The 20,148-nt window shown below is 40.5% G+C and overlaps 1 protein-coding gene and 2 long non-coding RNA genes across 6 annotated transcripts in view; 1 reads left to right on the top strand and 2 right to left on the bottom strand.

Moving 5' to 3' along the window:
* Nucleotides 1-4,962: 4,962 nt before the first annotated feature.
* On the bottom strand, nt 4,963-5,875 carry LOC113744554 (uncharacterized). The gene is made up of 3 exons (XR_003461632.1): nt 5,764-5,875; nt 5,516-5,601; nt 4,963-5,363 (listed from the first exon to the last, which is right to left on the bottom strand). It is a non-coding gene; the product is annotated as an uncharacterized LOC113744554 (long non-coding RNA).
* The window catches only part of LOC104924637 (probable palmitoyltransferase ZDHHC14), a 42,559-nt gene continuing 28,233 nt past the window's right edge, over nt 5,823-20,148 (top strand). The window contains exons 1-2 of one of the 4 annotated variants that reach the window (XM_027274595.1): nt 5,823-6,423; nt 7,047-7,345. In XM_027274595.1, coding sequence (XP_027130396.1) covers nt 7,104-7,345 — 242 coding nt within the window. In that variant the 5' untranslated portion in view covers nt 5,823-6,423; nt 7,047-7,103. The remainder of the gene's footprint in view (nt 6,424-7,046; nt 7,346-20,148) is intronic. The other 3 variants (XM_019275153.2, XM_010738048.3, XM_010738047.3) reach the window with 3 other exon arrangements.
* LOC113744553 (uncharacterized) lies at nt 12,432-19,523 on the bottom strand. Its single transcript, XR_003461631.1, has 3 exons — nt 18,022-19,523; nt 14,205-14,460; nt 12,432-14,039 (listed from the first exon to the last, which is right to left on the bottom strand). It is a non-coding gene; the product is annotated as an uncharacterized LOC113744553 (long non-coding RNA).

Raw genomic sequence — 20,148 nt, 5'->3', positions numbered from 1 at the left:
TGCATAAAGTACTGCTCAAGCCCTTTGTGCAATATGTTGGCAGATTTCAAAAGGAATATATAAATGAATAGTGTGAATGTACTGTTCGTGTTGTGGTCTGGGCCCAATAAGAAGTACAGTGAGTACTTATGGTACTTGTGGGACCCCACATTCAATTTGAATAGCTCCTTTAAGAGCATCAGTTGTCATAACTTCCTCATTATGGTTACTGAGGTTAATGATCTTTCTACCATGTTTCTCAGCATGTACAGTGATAAGTAGCCTTCTTCCTCACAAACTCATATCCCCAAATTCTTTTTCTATTCAAGAATGGCATCACCTAAGTGAAAGAAAAACATTTTAGAGTGGTTACTGTGAAGTAATGGACACTGGCACTGACTTTTCTGCCCCATAGGAAGACCTCTATAGCCAAGATTTAAGCTAGATGTCTTGTCTGGATTGTTTGCACTGTTAACCCTTTTCCAATAAAGTAAAGAGCAGATCTCAGTCCTTTCTCAGAAGACATTTTGACTTGCCACAGCATAAAAAGCCACATTAAAGGTGGCTCTATTATGTAATATGCATGTTAATGTACCATCAAACCATGACAGTGTGAGAGTGAGCCAGCTTGAACAACACCAGGACCCTGAAACTGAAGCAGCTAAATGGAATTCAACCATCATCCATTTTATTATTTATACCTGTGCTTTTGGTACTGTGGCATGTCATCTGTGAAAAAAGCCTGAGAAGGATCATCAGGAGTGATTTTAGCTCCCAACAGTGTCCCGGAGCATAGACACAGGACTGAAGAACAGCTGCTGTACTGATAGCAGACATCCAGAGATGTATAAAAATATCTTCCTCTCTGTTTTGTCTCCCCCTTCATCTTTGGTCGTCATGCATAATGCTAATTTAACACATTTGAGCACATTCTTTCTCTGTACACAGTTTTGTGTTGTTGTATCTGGGGTCAGCTGAGTCTGCACTGACATGTTGAACTTTTGTACATTTTGACCTGCTCGAAGTTTATGCACTTCTAAAGACAAGGACCTTTATCTCTTATCTATATTTCTTTTTGTTTTACATTTGATTGCAAATTGAACAATTAAATCACACAGGTGGACTAAAATTAGCGTATTTAGCTTTATTCACAGTTTTAGAAAATGTTCTTCCCAATATCAAATCAAAGATAATATTATGATAAATTGGTAGCACACCTGTAGTTTCATTGCTTTAAAAACTGTCCTTGGAAATGAATCTCCAGACTAGTGCTTATTATTATTATTATTATTATTATTATTATTATTATTATTATTTTATGTCTCTTCTTTAAACACAGGCTGATATGTCTTTATTTTAATGAAGGCATGCAAGATGTTGCGAGTCTAAACAGACATCAGATAGGAACAGACGTAAAAAAAAGTCACAGTCTCTGCCATGTCCATATTTATCTCTACTACACTCCCTGTAACGTAAGGAAGAAGCAGTGTTGGGATCACACATCAGAGGCTGATAGCACCAGCTCCTCTTCATTCCCCTTACTTTCTGTTTATTTTGTCTCTTTGAATAGAGTCCTCAGTTTGTTTGTTTGTTTCCCAGAAATGTGACTTCCTCTTTAGTTGGAGTTTGACGTCTTCCCCTCTTCTGTCCTTTGCCAGGGGAAAATGTGGGTTATGATATTAAGTCCTATTTTAAGCTTCCTTTAATAATTGCATATTCCTGAGGCTGCCACACAGGCGATAAACAGGTTGGGATTCAAAGACTGATTGTTAGCCAGGTTGCTCGGCTGCAGAGAGGTACAATCACTCATCTTCATCTCATTAAAATCTCACTGACACCTTAAAACTAATTACAGTATGCCTGAGAGGTCGTTAACGCCTTAATTGATTTCTAACTAAAGCATGTCCTTGTGTGGAAAGAAGATTAATATTCTTTTGGGTATGTCTTGGCATCTGTAGCTGTACTGTTTTTACATGTATGTGTTTTCCATTTCATCCTTTCATTTAGACTTTGGACATAAAGTGGATTGCTGTACTTTTTTTTTTTTTTTTTGTGGTGATGGAGGATGCGTTTCGCGTAGGCACCCAACCGCAGGAGAAAACCTCCCACACTCCTGTGCCTCTGAGAAGCTGAGTCATCGAGCTCTGACAGGATGGATGTGGTGGCTCAGAGGAAGCCAGGCCCGTCATTGGCTACCACCGGCCTTGGTACACTGTCCTCCTGCCTCTCACCGCTAACGTAGGTAGATGAATGAGTTCTGGGTGAAAACAACAGGGACTGCTCTGACCTTTCCTGAGATGTGTTACAATATATGTGCGGTAGCGGTGGTGTGAGCTGCGTGTTTACCAAGTCAGGCAGCATTCAATAACTGTGTCTACGGAGAGCACATTGGACTGATGTTGCTATGTTCTTTCATCCAGTTCAGCTTTCTAAATGAAACAATATTGCCTGGATGAGGCCTTGGCAGGATGTGATTCAGGCATGTGTTGTTCTTGGATTCAGACTCAAAGGCCCTATCATGTCCACCCATTTCTCAACACAAACCATATGTTATCACACTAATGAGCCCCACACTTAAGGAATTAAAGGGGGGGCAACCATTGAAAACATCTGCAGCTTTCCAACAGATTAAGTGAAATGTGCCACTTGATCACTTCACGTGCTCAGCAGTGGAAGCCAGTCATTCTTTCACTCAGTTTGCTTATATATGACACTTGAATTTACAGTGCGCGACCACTTCCATAAAGAAATGTCATATTGTCAGCCAACTGTAGTGGTGTGGTTATGTAATCCCAACTGCATGCAATCAGTTACCTTTTTCTTTTTTCTTTTTTTTTTTACCTCTGGGGAAATCTATTTCATTGTGCGACATGTTTGAGATCAGTGTTGCCCACACATATACCCACACAGCCTCTGATTAGTCAACAGACTCAGCCCAAGGCATTATGGGATTGTCAGTGGACAGCTAACAGCCATGAAACAAAAACAATGGTTTCCAACTTGGAAAAAAGGGACAAATAAACACAGGATATTCTGTTTCATTTGGTTTGTTCTACCTTAGTACTTGTTTTACAAATCTGCACATTCTACTTTAGTATTTTTTGTAAACATGTACACTTGTGTTTCCCTCCTTGATTCTATTTTTCGCTGCTGTTAACAAGTGAATTTCCCCGTTGTGGGATCAATAAAGTGTTATCTTATCTCTTATCTTTGATCAACTGTAAATACTGAATGCAAAATGATTTTTCTTTGTACTGAAAATATTTTTGGGATGTCTGAAGAGACAAAAAAATGTATTTCTTTAGTATAAGCTGCAATATGTTCAATGTTTGGTAATCCAAAAGAATCAGAATCATCTGTATTATTTTTACAATCCCAATCAGAAAGGGCATGCTACCCTGATACTCATTGACCTCCACTGGCTACCTGTAGCAGCCCGCATTCAATGCTTGCCTACAATGAAGTTTTGCAACCCCTACTTGAATGCCTTTATTCAGACATACTGTATCTTACCTCCTGACTGTTGCGCTACTCCACCTGGCTCTGCCACCTGTACACTCAGAGCAATCCAAACTCTTCTCATTTTTTGAGGGGCATCCTCTTTCAGAGTATCTCCTCTCCTAGCACTACCAACAACTGCATGCTAAATATAACTCCCTCTACAACTGTCACTTGATTCTATGTGAGAACCTATTACTGCATTAAAATGTCACACTGTACCTTTCCCTTTTTTTGTAATTTGACCCAACAGAGCACATATGTGTGTCAGAGGTGTGCAGTGAGAATAAAAATGTTCTCCTCTCTGCGTGATGTTTGATTCTGAACAATTAAGTCCTCTCATATTACATGAAATGCAGCCAGACTTTCAGAGAATAATTGTGCAGCTGTGGGAGTGAACAAACTAAAACGCTTTTCAGTGACTTCAGAGCTGAGGTTGAAGAGGTGTGTGTGCATGTTTGTGTGCTCGTGCATGTGTAGGTGTTAAAGAAGAGGACAGATGACAGAGGAAATGTAGGCTGATGATGAAATCATCTGTACTAATGGCTGGCTAGCTGGCTGAACAGGACATTGCGACATCGGAGATCTGTAATAAGAGGGCAGGGCACGAGCTGTGTGGCGACTTCACTGCATGGCCGTTGTCACTAGAAACAAAGTTAATATGATCGATAGCACTTTCATTTATTGCATGATTTACTGTCATTATTAATGTTTGTTTTGTCCAGCCATGTTGATTCATTCAATAACTGTGCTTCCCTGTTGGGGAACATTACTGGAGAGAATCTTTGCAGGTGAGATCAGGGCAATCAGACCTCAAAACATATGTCTTTAGACTGTGAGAGAAAACTGGAGTACCCAGAAAGAACCCACACAGACATGAGGAGAACATGCAAACTCCACAAAGCCCGTACCGGTAGGTGGGTTCAAACCCAGACCCTTCTTGCTGTGAGTGCTAACCACTGCACCACCATGCCACTCATAGGTTTCTGAAGAGGCAAGCCGAATGACGCCTGGTTGCTCAAACAAGTCATCCGTAACAGCACCTACCTGTCAATCAAAGTGGCCACGCTGTAAATTATGCATAACTTTAAGCCTTAATATAATTTGAAGGGGTGAGTTATATAAAAATTCAGACTCACTACAGTTTACATGAATGAGAAAATTAGCATAGGGCTTATGGAGATTGACTTGTTCTGGAGCCAGCCTCAAGTGGCCGTTCAAGAAACTGCAGCTTTTGGCACTTCCACATTGACTTCACATTCACAGAGGTTGTTGCTTAGATAGAAGGCGACCAATAATGTAACGTTAGTATTAGAACACCTGTAAAGTGGAGTGATACATGTAGTTAAAAGTACTGTTGGGGTGTCGTTTAGCTCAGTTGGTAGAGCAGCCGCCCCATATACGAAGGCTCAGTCCTTGCAGTGGCAGCCCAGGGTTTGAATCTGACCTGTGGCACTTTCCCACATGTCATTCCCCATCTCTCTCTCCCTTTTATAAAATAAAGCTTGAAAAGGCCAAAAAATATCTTTAAAAAAGTCCAAGTCCATTAATCAGTGTGGCTCTGTGGCACGAGGGGAATAAAAATCAGACTTAAACTACACGGGCAACACTTGTTAGCAGAATTAATTCATTTTTGATTTTAGAGTAAGAAAATACAAAGCCACTGTCTTACCATTTAGTCCTGCCAAAAAGGGGGTTAAAACCAATGCCAGGTAAAGTTACCGAAGTGCTGTTTTGAAGCCGAAAATATGCTGGACCCCTTCATGTTGGATGTACTGCTTCTTCCGCCTCTCAGTTAATCTAAATATTGGCAAAGACGTGGTTCATCGGCGGATCTGAGGCAGGCCAAATGACGCCTAAGGTGCTCTAAGAAACCATCCTGCCACCTGTCAATCAAAGTGGTCGTGCTGTTAATTAAAATAAATAAATCACACTCATACAGTTGTCATGAATGGTGGAAAATAGCTACAGAGAGCAAAACAGATTTTTTTAACCAGGCTGTAAACATGAAGTTGGGCACTTATGGAGATTGACTCACTTCTGCAGCCTGTCTCCAGTGGCCGCTTGAGGAATTACATTTTCTAGCACTTCTGCATTGGCTTCATTTCCCAGCACTGGAGGTTGCTGCTTGGTTAAAACCAAAAGCATGAATAAAAAAAAAGCTTTACTTTGCAGTTTATTATGCAGTCATGTATGAGAAACTCCACTGTCACCCCAGGCCCCTCCTTGGACACGCCCCTGCTAGTTAATAGGAAGCCCCCCCCTAACACACACACACACACACACCAAATGGACGCCTGGAGGTCCCTGGGCCACGGTTTGGGAACCGCTTTAACAAGCCGTCCTCTCTTTGCACCTCCTCAGTAGTGACTTCAGCCTCGGTTTGAGGGGGAGGAGCAGGCTGAGAGGTTCTGCTGTGCTCCCATGTTGATGTTTGTTGTTTGCGAGGGTAGCAGGAGCGCTGTATGAGGAGAGGGACACAATGTGAGCGGAGGGCTGTCGACTGTCTGGCCTGTCTCCACGCTTCTTTTGGAGGGGGGGTGGGAATGCTGCAACTTTTTTTTCTTTCCTTCCCCGGCTGAATGGTTGAAGATTTTCGGATGATTATTCGCCGTGTATTTGTGGACATATGGCTGTAAAGGTCCTGCTCGGTTCGTGTTGTGCGCCAAGAGTCGTAGTGTCTTTCTGAGCCTGACGGCCAGTCAGGATGCTGGAGCTCGTCTGAGAGCTCCCCCGCCGTGTGCTCTTTTTCTCCGGATTCCCCTTCCCGTTTTAAGTTCCTACTCGAGACAATTCTCTCTCTCTTTTTTTTTAAATTCACCATTAAACTTGTTTTTCAAAATGGTGTTCTTTGCCTTGTCGTCGCCTCGTAACAAACCTGGATAACGAGAGGAGTAAGCTACGTGACAACACCCCGACACGACGACCAGCGTTTGTTTTCCTCCGGTAAGGCGGCGCGTCAACTGTCGCTCCGGCAGCCGGAATGTGAAGCCGAGCTGTCGGTTACGTTATGTGGCTGACAGCGCTCTGCACTCTGGAGGAAAACCTTCACATATATATAAATATATATATATTTTTTTCAGCTCCTCTTCAGTGGGAAGTCAAAGCGTGTAGTTGTGAGTGGGCAGAAGAGAGCTAACCTTTATTTTATTTTAATTTTTTTAATTGCACAAGTTGCCCAACGTTGCTAACTTACAGTCATTTCATCAACTCGCTAGCCGTGTTAGCCTGTAGCGGCACTTTACACTGAGTCTCTATGGAGAAATGCTAACCAGGTGGCTAACAGAGGCGCTGTGAACATCAAGCTGTGGCTACTGAAGTTATTTAGCCGAGCTAAACTGAGTTTATTTGCAGCTTTATCAAACACACAAGAGTCTAAATGTGTCTTTTTTTTTGTAAGGCTACATCAATGTTGTGCAAGGCGTAGCTTTACATTGTGACTAACAGGAAGTGTGTTTTGTACTTTTCACAAACTTTTCTTTCCTCCTAAAAAGTTTTGATCTGCTAAACTGAACTGTTTTTTTTTTTGTTTTGTTTTGTTTTTTTAAATTCTCCCACCCCTTTCACAGACAGAGGCACATCTGCCCCGGGATTTATTCAGCTGTGGGGATTTTAATCAGCAGTCGATGCATCTCGGGGTGTCTGAGTCCATGAGAGAGTGCGAGTACAGCCAGATAAGCACTCGCAGCTCCACGCCAATGGAGACCCCTTACAAGAAAAGGACCCCAAAGAAGAAGAAGTGGGAGTCCTTCCCAGGTCGGAATAAATTTTACTGCGATGGCAGGATTATGATGGCCAAGCAGACAGGGGTTTTCTACCTCACCCTCGTCCTCATTCTAGTGACTTGTGGACTTTTCTTCACTTTTGAGTAAGTATTATTCACCTGATTGTCCTTTTTTTTTTTTTTAAGTTTAATTTCATGCTGTCAGCTGAAAAAACTTAACATATATGTTAGTTATGTCACTGGAGTTTATTTTGTGTGATCTCAACTAAGTCTTAGAAGTTATTATGACACATAAAGCATCTTTTACTGGATGCAGCGTGGTGTTTCAGGGGCTGCTGCTGATGGAAAGTGCTCTGTGGCGGTTGTGAAAGGGTGTGGATTTCCTCTTAATTTGTTTATGGCTTGTGCATGGTGTATGTGCATCCTTTTTTTTAAAACAAGGGGCTGGCAGTCTTTGTCATTTTGGCACGCTGGACTTCCTCCAGCTAGAGAGTTTGTCTTCAAACTACTGTTGGCAAACATCAACTTATCTGAAGTGTCTTTGAGCAAGATATTGAATCCTGACTAGTTGCAGAGAAATGGGATTTTATGTATTGTATGTATGTATTGTGTGCTGTGAGGTAATCCATGATCGCATAACTAAAGAGGGAGTTGCCTTACACTTCTTGGTTCCTTTCTGTGTCAAATCCAAAGAACCACATCTCCAATCATAGGTTACTTTTAACATTGTTCTTGTTCATTTTGTAGCATGACTTACTTAAAGTGTCAGTCTAGCTATGTGCCACACTTGCAACCCCTCCCCTAATAACAGCCCCTCCGTCCTCAAAGGAGCCCTCTGTCTTTCTCCCAACCTGTAATCAACAGAAAGGTTGTACTTCTCCACACTGTCTCATCGGGCCTTCATCTTCACCTCATCCCGGATGTCCTAAATTGTCCCACTGTGACTGATGTGCATGATACAGCATGTAGAGACACACAAACCCGAGAGCCGGAGTGTACTAGAAGCAGTGTGTTGTCTCTTTCCCCATTATTCCAGAGTAATCACTCTTTCATCTATCATCTTAAAAAGCCCATCTATACTAGATAAGAATCCTGCTCCATCATGAGATTTGTGGTTCAGCCGGACAGTCTTTATCAGGCTAAAGTGCTTCAGAGCCAGATAAAGCTTAATAGGCAAAATATGTGCTGTGGTCGATGGCTGCTGTTCAGTATCTGGACTGTAAAGATAGTCTTAATGATCTAGGAGTAAATCAAAAGTGATGATTGACGACACCAACTACTTGATTAATCAAGTAGCTGTTTGGTCCAGAAAATATTAGAAAATAGTGAAAAGATGTTGATCACTGTTTTCTAAAGTCCAAGGTGATATCCTCAAATGTGTTTTTTGTCCACAACTTAGAGAAATAAGAGACATCTAGAAATTTTATCTTCTATAAAATGACTCAAATCGATGTTATTAAAATAGTTTGAGTTCATAGTTGACAACTAATTGATTGACTCTAATGTGTTCGTGCATAAACGCTCTCTGGACCTCCAGAATTTGGAGCATTTTGAAAGAATTTACTGACATTTTATTTTTTCCTGATATGTTTGGTGCTAACAATCAGCTGATTTGCTTAAAAAAAAAATGTTCACACTTTCGGTAATCAAAAAATGCTTATTTTTTGTTGCTTTTTTCAGTTTCATATCCTTGTTAATTTAACCTTAGAGTAAAGAACTCCTCTTTGCAGCTCTATTATTAGGTGAAAAAGGTGTTTATGGGCCAGTTTATTGAATAAAAAGCATGGGCTTGACACACAGACTCATTTAGGCTGGCTTACACATCTTTCGTGTCCTATTCCAAAACCAGTGGCACGTTTCTCTTTTTGTATGCCCTGTGTCTGAAGTCCTTCACGGACCTCTGTATCAGCAGTGACCTCTGAACCACTTCATCTTTCAATACATTGTCACCGAAGTACAGATACAAACATAACCTGTGACCAAAGGGCAGATTGCTAGACAGAGGACACACTACGGGCTAAAGCCTTTAACCCTCTTTTACTATGGAACAACTTATAAAATGACTGAAACGGGAGTGAAACGTACTGCAGTGTCCATTTGAACCTGGATGTCCCCCAGCACCCACGTAAAGGATGCCAGATGCTTCCTGATGATACCTCAGCCCCTCCTTGGATAACTTCACTTCCTATACTGTGACCACCGCAGAGCTGGGCCCAGTGTACTGTCCTCTGTTTGTTGTGACTACAGGGGACATTTTTCAGGAACACTATACAACCACAAAGCCACTTTTGAGCTTAGCGCTGTCCTCACTGTTGAAGTGTCCATACCCCGAGGCCGATCGAGCCTTCCTGGCTCTCCTCTCTCTCGTTCGAAACTGAAAGGAGACATTTATCAGACAGGCGGATAGTCAGCAGACCTGCACACTGCCTTCTGTTGTCATTAACTGTAATGCGTTTCGATTAGATGTGTTTTTCTAACCTTACTCGTCAGTGGTCAGCATAGTGGAGAACCGCTCCTCATTCAGTTTGTAAGGGCTTCTACTGTCTTTGCCTCTGTAGCCTATTAGAGTATTTTAAATGACGCTGTGGTACGGTGACACCTGGTCCACAGCATATTTAAAGATAGTGTCCTGGTTTGGGCAGTCCAAAGGGTCAACAGATGGCGAGCGTTTAGGGATGGAGACATGCATGGAACATTCACCCAGAGATCTCTCTACATCTCCATATTTCTTTTTGCTTGTTTTCTTTGTCTGTCTGAGGGGTGCTCAGCCATGCACAATAAACCCTGTTAGTGACCGGCAGACTTTGGTCTGTTTATTATTCTGTTGCAGGCTCCCCCCTGGTCCTCCATGTGTGCTGTTGTTGCACATGTTGCCTTCTCTCCCTTATGCCTCGTAAAAAGTTCACTCAGGCAGATGTTTGAAGTGGCGTTCTGTTATGCTGTTTTGTTTGATGTGAAAATTGATATCAACAAACTGCAGTTTTGAAGAGAGAGAAACACTTTAGATTAACTCGTATTTGAGGTGGACAGAATGATAACATGCAATGCATAAGTCATCGGGACAGGGCTGTGACATTAAAACAGGTTACTTGTGTATTGCCGTTGATTTATTTAAGGATCTTTTATTGGGTTGAAATATTGTTTTTATCCAAAGCACTTTACAAACCTGCCTGTCATGCACACACGGTCCCGCACTGATGGCAGCTTGGACTCGGGGTTCAGTGTCTTGCCCAAGGACACTTTACGTGTAAGAGCAGGGGATCTAGCCACCAACCCTGTGGTTAGTGGACAACGTGCTCCAGCTTCTGCTGTGACCTGATTAGTCTTTTAATTGGTAATTTAAAAGGTTCAAACTGCCTCTTAAATATGCGTATTTGCTTTTTTTTTTTTTTTTTTTTTTTTTTTTTTCTGACATTCATGTAAACTAAATATCTTTTGAGTTTGGAACTGATGAGTGGATAAAATGAGTCTCTGAGAAATGATCGTTTGGCATTTTAGAGACAAAATGATGAATCAGGAAAATAATTAATTCATTTATATTGACTGATATTAACTCTGCATGTAGCTGGGGTACCAAAAAAAAAGTTTATCCTGACTCAACTTTTGCTGCAAAAGTTGACCAATCCAACACACACAGGGCACATTCCTGGTAGATACATTTTCTAACATGAATGCTGCATTTCTACTGTAAATTTGTGTCTCTCAGTATTATAAACCGCCATGCTCAGATTCACAGACCAAAGTTGACTTCTCACTTCATATTTCATTGCCTCTCCGGTACCTGAAGCAACACTCCTGAACTAGGATTGTGTTGTTTAAATGCTTGTCCTTTTTTTTTGGTCTGAATGCCCGCTTAGTTTATGTTGAATAGGGGTGTTTTAAAAACATAAATGTCAGTAATGCTTCATCGACTCTGACCTTTTGATAATCCCTGAACTTGTGCTCATTTACAGAGAGGCACAATGGACTGACATGCACACGTGTTGCAGCAGAGCTTAAGTACTTTAATCATATCATGGCCACATTTCTCCACAGAGATAAACTCCCCTGTGTCATTAGTTATTACTTTGGTGTGAATCTGCAGTGAGAGGCTGCCTCTGTGACGCTGTGGAGAGAAGGACCCCTCAAGTTTTTGTCAGGGTAAATTCAGGTGATGCCCTTGTCGTGTTTGAGGTGTTTTCTACTGACAAACTTCAACTGAACAGTGTCTGCCCACCATTTGACACCAATCATGGCCTGGCATACTTGCTATAACTAACTGGGAAACACTTCAATATAGTGGACCGGCAGCACTTCACCAGCTTAGTTGAGTAGAATGCTACAGCTGATACAAAACAAGTGGTGCACTGTCAAAGCGTTCTGGGTAAAACTGTCTGTTCTGCGTGTGTGGGAGTGGGTTAGGATGTCACGCTTTTGGCCACAGTTTCAGAACCGTCACACCCCGTAACACTGAACTTAGTTAGCTCATGTGCGTATGAAAGGGAACACGTCAATCCCTTCAGCCTACTTCCTTCACTACAGATGTTAGTGGTTCAGTAATAATCAATTGATTGAAATCACAAAGTGGCCTAGCATTGGCTAACTGCTTGTATGGTTTCCGCTCATGTTGGTATAGTCAGTGACTGAATTTATATCTCATTTCCATACATTTGAGTTAACTGGGCTCTGTGTGCTCAAGTCAAATATGATCTGTTGAACATACAACAGGAGCTGTACTTTAAGACGTAATGGTTACCTTAATATTATGTTAAATGTTTGAGTTCATCTGGTGTTCCTTTCCTGCAGTAACGTTTCTTGCAAAACCGACCTGCAGATGTTTTTTTTTATCTTACAGAGATGAGACAGCACATACAATTCACTAGTTATGATGGTAAAATGTTCATATTATTTGATAGGAAAAAGACTCAAACTCAACTTACCGGGAGGTCAGAGCAGCACATCTCCTTGATACAGGCATATGAAGCTTTTAGCTTTTATTTTAGTGTCCAGCATGTTTGGTCCCGTTTAATTTATGTCCTTCAGTAAAACCTTTTTATTTATGTGAGCTGTGCACTGGTAATGTGTGCTGCCTGACAGGCTTAATTCAACATTCATGTTGTACTCTCCACACAACACTCACAAACAACATTTTTTTTAAATATCACTGCAGTTTTCTACAAAAAAACAAAACAAAATGTGTGGCAGCTGCATCAAAGGCTTTGAAAAAGCCTCTGCAAAGTCAGACATTTTTCGTAAGAATAATTGCGGGAAGTTCTCTGACCTGTTTTTCCGCTGTCAGAGAGACTGATTGGCAGAGATCCTGCTTTGATTCAGAAACATTTGGCAGGTGGATAGGTGCAGTGATGTTATGGCTTGATATAAACAAGACAAACGCGTTCTGTCTTTTAACAAGAACAACATGTAAACTAGTAAACATGTGAGCTGATGAGTAATCCATTTAATATGTGAACGGTGTGTGGTGATTCTGTAGTTGTTTTACAAGGGCAGCCTCTTTTATGTATTGGTTAATCTGCTTGATGCTCTCTCGTCACACACATTTTCCACTGCCTAATCCCAATATGCATTCGTACTAGTCATGACTTTGACAGCTAAAGAGAGAAGTTGCCTGAATGTGTGCCTGATTGGTCGGCGCACTATCACCCCTTCATAAACCTCTTTTCAGTATGTGATTAGGATCGACTCGAAGCTCAGCAGTTTTGTGATTAAGCTTTGTTCTGAAGTCAGGGAGACATGGTTATGCTTGGCTATGAAGAAAGCACAATAGTATCTGAGTCTTCAATATTTATGCTGTTTGCACCTAAAGTAAAAATAGAAGAAGTAATGAAAAACGAGAAGAACATCATACATAAAATAACTCTGTGTTGGCAGAAAATATTTTGAGATGTACAGACAAGGCAAAACAATCAAGTATCGGGTATACAAATGGCCTCCCTAATGTTAGGCTTGCAGCTCAACATTTAGAAAGAAAATTAGGTTGAACAGCATACAGACAAGACTTTAACACTAACATGGCTACACAATACTAAGACTGGAGTCAGAGATTTCACAGAACAGTGAATAAACAATTTTTCAATGGCTCAGAAAAACATTTTCTAAAAAAAAGGCTATCTATGATCTCTTCTAGACAGTATAGCCACATTGGTATTTTTGCAATTTAGTCCCCCCAGTTTCAGAGTGTATTTGTCATGGTTATAATGCTTATGATCAAAAAGTGTAACAACACAAGACATGGCAGCCAGTTTATATTACTTACTTATCCAACAGCAAGAAGCCCAGTTTGTCGTCTCTCTTTCAGCTTTTTATTTCACAAGACTCTCGCCAACTAAAAGTCAGTCCCAGATTTACTCTTACACGACAGCTTCTTGCTCGTCACGCTCTCCTTAGCTTCCACCATTGTTCTCTTTGGTCTCTTTGTCTCTGTCATTATGTTCATAGAAGCTGCTGAGCGCGGTTACATTGCTCGCTCGCCCAGCTTCGGTGTTCTAGTGGCACAACACCATCTCCTCCGTTTCCCGTCAGCATTCCCTCATTCCCTGAACACCTTCTCTTCCCGGTGGTCCAAAACACCTGTGGTACAAACACTTGCAGTCCCCCCAGTGTTGTGAGCTCACTGCCTGGCTAACAGCCTGAGCTAACATTAGGTAACAGCAGCTACAGCTCCCAGCAGTTTACTTAACTGTCCATCAGGAATCTCTGTAAATCACTGAGAGTTGAAGCAGAGCAGTCGGAGGACATCAGAGGGGAAAAGTAGAAAACATTTCTTCCCTCAAATATGATCCAGTTTCACCAAAATCAGTGAAGTAGTTGGTGGTGTGTCAATTTCTCACGGTGATTGGACCTGGAGCCCAAAGTTGGATGGTGTGAGAACAGATGTACAAATGAGACACCATTCACCTGATTTAGAAGTCAATGTATCATCAAAATGATTTAGAATCTGTTATTTCTCAGCAGAAAAGTTACACAATGTTGCTTTAACAGACACTAAAGGCAATTTAACTCTCACCTTTATGTATTTATGCTGGTTTAACAGCTGTCATTTAAATCAGTCATCAGTCTTCTAGAGTCTCCTTTTCACCAGCAGGTAATCCTGGTGGCTCAGGTGCTTTGAGGTTGTTGAAAAGAAACATGCTCAGACATTGTGTTTGCACAAAAACACTTTATGGCAACGTATTCATGTTTGTCTGCAGGTGGCCTATTAAGAACACTGTAGATGGACAAGCAGGTTGAGGTCAAGTTCTTCAGAAGTGGTTATTTTCTTCCTGTGAATAAAAAAAGAAACTCCTCCTTTAATGAATAACCCAAGAACCGTGTGGCATTTCTGCTTCACTCTGAGAACACAATAGCTCTCAAGAACCCTCAGCAAGCATGCCATCTTTGGGCTGTCCTGTTATTACCAAATGAATGAAATGAAATCAGTGAAATGGTGGCTCTCTTTCTTTTTTTGTACAATGTTAGTTTTGCACGGCACTCAGAAGAAGAGTGATGCGTTTCCTGCATGCTTGGGCAAAATAATAAGTTAGCTTTTGCAGTGTCATAATGCAAACTATTGTGAAAGAGTCTTTGTCCACATCATTTGAACAGTCACACCCATGGTAGACATAGTTTCTCAAAGCATTTCTCTCCAAGCCAAGTTGTCAAATAAGAATTTCCTTCCTGATTTGCTCTCACTGGCTTACACTCAATGAATTTTAACACAAGGACAACATAAGACCATAAAATGCTAGAATATTTAATCCTGTATAAATATCAACTAGATCTTGATCGTTCAAAAACCGAATATGTTTTGAATGACTTGTAATTCCTCTTCTGACACTTTACTGCAGATGTCTGGTTTTGTTGTAAAATCAAGAGGCAGATCTGTCACCTGGGTTCATTTGAAACCAGAAATCACGTCCAGCTGTTTGCTTTTTGTAGCGTGATTCCTCTCTGGCCAACTAGTTCTAAGCCTTCAATCGACCTGGCACGTTCTGTTTGTTATGCAGCTTTCCTTTGCTAGTTTATCCACTCCATGTGCCATGCATAATTGAGCGCATGGCACATGTTTGGATTTGGAGGGATCTATGCATACATGACCACTGCAGTCCTCTGAGGCTGTGCTGTGTTCAAGTGACATTTGTCTGAAAGGTGGCAGGAAATCATGGCTCCATGAAGCGGTCTGGGCAAAGAATGTAACCATTTGCAAAAGCATGTCATGTTCAGTTGTTTCACTGACAAATGACTTGGCCTACAGCGAAGAGGAGGTTCATGTTCTGCCCTTGCCTGCCATCAAAAGCAATCAAAATGTAATAAAAGGCAAAGCTGACAAAGCTTGTATTCATGTAGCCCAGATGAGTAATGAGACTTTAGAGTAAGAGGCCATAAAGCCAAGTGCTTCAAATGCATTTTTAACAACGTTAAACACATTTTAAACACATTCATGTATTTGATACTGCATCACTCCAGAGTAATATCTCTGGGCTAACTTTATCTCTTCTCATGCAAGTACTAAGGGGAATTGCAGGCCCAGATGCTTGGTGTGTTGGATGATCTATGTTTCACAGGATTCTTTATTATTATTATTATTATTATTATTATTATTAGTAGTAGTAGTAGTAGTAGTAGTAGTAGTAGTAGTAGTAGTAGTAGTAGTAGTAGTATTTTGCACATCACAGGATATTGATTGCCTTCAAAGCTGATGAAGAAAGTAAATGAGGCAGTTTGTATAAGTGAGTGCAGTTTGTCTCAGGTGACACTGAAAGGACAGCTAGTGAACAGCACTGAGTGAAACAAGCTTCAGATGGTTACATCAAGCAGAGATGAAAGCTCTGCTTAACTCAAGCTTAACTCCCAGCTGAGTTTTGGAAAAACTGGTTGGCATCATAAGCGGATTTAGTGGGGAAATGTGATAACCGTAATCTGGATTGGATTATTGTTGAGATTAGCGCACCCTTTGGGAGGGAAATGAGCAAGAAAATCTCAGGAGAGTGTTGGGTAATAGTAGTACATGGACATGTTGGTCAGATAGAAAGTTGTCATGAAAGATATCTCCTAGGAACATACAGTATTTGTGTAATTAAAATGTCCATCCTTGTCTGCCTTTTGTTTTTTTAGAATAGAAAATGTGGTCTTAATTTCACTGAAAGTACATTTTTACATGACTCATTTCCTTCCTGCACTTGTTTAGTGAGGTGTCTAAAGCAGGAGACCTGCACATTATAGACCTGATCGAGTGGTCGCTCTTGCAAATTGGTTTTATGTGATTGTACCCATACTAAACATTCATTGACTTTAACTCTACTGCCTCCATTTCCTTTTTGAAAATTGCAATGCTCAGAGTGTGGCTTAATGTTGAAGTTGGCGTTGGCTGAGGTATGAAACCATAGCAACTTAAAACTTTCTTTATGAGTCATGACCTTTTTTCTTTACTAAAATAGTGTTTTGTTTTTTGTGTGTTTTATTTTGTCTGGATGACTTAAGCAAAGAATTTTATTTTTATTGGATTGTGCATAGATTAATTTATTTTATGTTTATGTTGGGATGACCTTTTTTCTTAATTTTCAAACATTTGATCTCTTGGTTTAAATTGGCAAATATACCTGGCTCTGGTCTCTTTTATTTAGTAGATTTTTGTCAAACTTAACAACAGCAAATGCAAACGTAAGTCATAGGAAATGGCTCACTTGTTGTGTAAGAACATTTGACGTTTCAGTCATGATGGCAAAATGCAACATAAACTCTTCGTGTGATGGACAACAGTAAAAGCTCAAACTGCCCCCCCCGATCTTTGCAGCATTATATGTATATGACCCTGTAGGTAAGTTATCATGTAGGAAGTTAGACCTGTATTCTTGTAGTAATGGCTGACAACTAACTAAGTAGAACGTTTTTAAAGAGGAACAAGAGGAAAGTTCAAGAGTGTCATAAGCACTGTTCCAACAAGCATTTTCTGCACTCCAATTCCTCCAGACTAATAAAAAAATTAAGCACCATGCTTTCCTTTTTTAAACACAAAGCAACATTAGGTTTTCCTTATGTCAATGAAGTGTCACGCTGCTGTTTATCTGATTGCTTGTAACCATCCTCTGATTAAAGTCATTACTCATTGTGCATTATGCTACTCTCTGCTCTTCACCGACACGTACTAATATCTCTTGCAGATACGTTAACGATATATCATTAAGGCGTTTGCCCAAGGAATTAGCTATCATAGTTTTATTGCACCGCCTTCAGCAGTCAATAATTCACACAAGCTTTGTTGCTGCACAGTTTTTAAATGGGTACCTTTTTGGTGAGTAATTATGATCACAATCTGTCATCTCAGACCTTTACTGTCAACGTTTGTACACTTAAGTTGTTCCAAACCAGCTAATAGTAGTCCACAACCATAGCTTCAATTGACTGACAAGGCTATTTTCCTCTATTTTTCTAGGCTCCAGGGAAAAGTTTTGACCATCAATTCAAGATTAGTTTATTTTTGATAGATTATATTCTGAATGTTTGGTTAAATTGATTTTAGATGAACCCATACAAACCAATGATTGATCTTCCTGCCTCGAGTTCTTTGTATTATAATGTGTATATTAGCTGCCTGGGACGCAGTGTGCTTGTCTGAAAAGCTTAGATGTCTATTTTGTTACCACCATAAGGTCAGATTTGCAGGGTGGACTTCTAATTATGTTTACCCTCAACACACAATATATTAAGTCTAAACATCTTTAAATGTCAAACTACTTCCTTTCCTATGCGCCAGCCTACATATTTGCTGTCCTTGAGATTGAAAACTAAGAAATGTAAAACTATGCCAAGACCAAAACAAACATTAGAATAAAGACATCCCCCACCTTAGACGTCAACTCAGATTTCTTCTCTGGTTAGCAGTGAATGACGCATGTCTTTGCACTATTTCAGGATCAAATCCAACAGTCCATCCGTCCTCATCAACCAAATGGTTTGTTGAGACATTTAAAATGATTGTAATGAATGTCATCATGCTGTCTCTATCTTGTTGAATGTCTTTGTTTTGTTTTTTTTCCCTTCTTCCTTCGAGGCTTCAGCTCACTCATGTGGCTGTTTCCAGGGTAACCACATTCTCTTTCGAAATGTACCATGTCTGACATTGGATACTGTCCGTCTCCATGGCAACAAAGCCCCTAAAGTCCCAGTTAAATATAAGATTCGGTATCAAATTAAAAGGGGGAATGAAAATGTAACTTTTGTACAAGTCCAGTTCCTTGCTGATATCAGCGCTTTACAGTCCCTAACAGAAAAGAGAGTTGCTTAAATTACTCAGTCTTCACCGCTCAGTGATCAGTCACCGATCAGTCACTGATAAAAATTGATTATCTTCATGGGGGGGTTTAAATCAGGCAAGATGCTGCCTACCTGCAACTCCTCTACGTATTTATTGATCCATGTAGGAGAGGCAGGCTTGATGTCGCATGTCCTCCCTCTCTAGTGGCTTCAGTGTTTAATCTCTGCCCATTTCTACCAACCTGTCACTTTCTATCACACACGACTGCCTTTTCATTATGTTCCTGGTCTCCGACACATTGAGACACAGCTTCTGGCAGCGGTTTGTACCAATCTCCTAGCCATCTCCGTCACCACTTGCCAGATAACAAGTTTTGAAATCTAATTTTTTCACAGAAGAGAACTTCAGAAGTGAGTTTGAGCTTTCCCTACAGAAAGAGATAACATGCAGTGCGATTTGTACCTCTCAGTGACCATTGTGAGTGTTTGACATTTCACTTGTGACTTTCTCGTGGTTTCTTCAAAGCCTTCAGGTATTGCCTTTGGGTTAATTGTTACAGATAGAACACTCTCATTCAAGGTCTGCCAAGCTTTTAACACCTGTAGTGATTTGGCATTAGTGTCTTTAATTGGAGGATTCATTATGTGATGTGTGACAGATTAGGAATGGGTAGATGAAAAGATGTTGGGACATCAGTCTTTGAAATGTTCTGCTTTACTGGGGCAGACAGAGGCAAGCTGTTGAGTATACCCTTCTAGTTCTCTCAAATACCAGACCTGAACACAGTGGTTGTTAGGAACAGTTAGAAGAGCATGTTTATTCCCAACAGACAGCATTTTTGGAGGGAGGGTTACTTGTGGCAGCCAAGTTTTATGTGTTGTTTTAACCATCACTTGTTCTGAAATACTGTACTGTAAATTACAGTTATGGTTCTGCTGTTTCTCATTTTTCTCTTTTATGAAAGCCAAACAACGCTTCTCTGTATGCCATGTCATTTTTGTTGAGCAATAAGAAAAGTAATTTTTGGTTTTGAGGATAAAAAAACATGCCTTTTGTAATACATATATTTTTTTAAAGAAAGGGAAGATCCTACCGGCTTCAATGTGGATGTTTGTGTTAAACTAATAGCTAACAGCAGTGTAGATTTTGTTTTGCCATGTGATGATCATGTTACATTTTTCACACCCTCCAGACAGGAAACAAAGAAATGAGCTCAGTTTCTGCATGACTAGAGGTCATCTCTGTCTAAATGGTCAGAAATCAGCTGACTTTCTTTGGTTATTTGTTTTGCTTTCCGGCAGTTGAAGCAAACATACATTTTGTTACTTCAAAAAAGCAGTTTTTTGCGCTGTATCTCAGTGATAAATGTGCACTTTACACATGAAGAGCATAGTGACAACAGCAGATCTATTTGGAGTGGCTAAAGTTAATTGCAAGCCTGTCATGAGGTGACATCTGTTGGCAGGATGAATAGTATTAAGTAAAGTTGGAAAAACACAATGTGACAAGAGGAGAAAGGATTACACCTTTTTTTTTTTTATGAATCAAAAAGGCACTGAACACATCTGTTGAAGGTCCCTAAAGCATCTTGCTTATATAACCCACATTAATAAAACATTACTGTGATATGAGACAATATTTACATCTCTTCACAGGTCTCTGAATGCCTCTCAGATATATCCACCCTACAAGTTTTCACCAGATCAGGGGCGTCCCT

The sequence above is a fragment of the Larimichthys crocea genome, chromosome XXIV (assembly GCF_000972845.2).
Source record: "Larimichthys crocea isolate SSNF chromosome XXIV, L_crocea_2.0, whole genome shotgun sequence".
Classification (NCBI taxonomy): Eukaryota; Metazoa; Chordata; class Actinopteri; family Sciaenidae; genus Larimichthys; species Larimichthys crocea.
The sequence above is the reverse complement of the archived record's forward strand: the minus strand, read 5'-3'. Positions and strand labels throughout refer to the sequence as shown.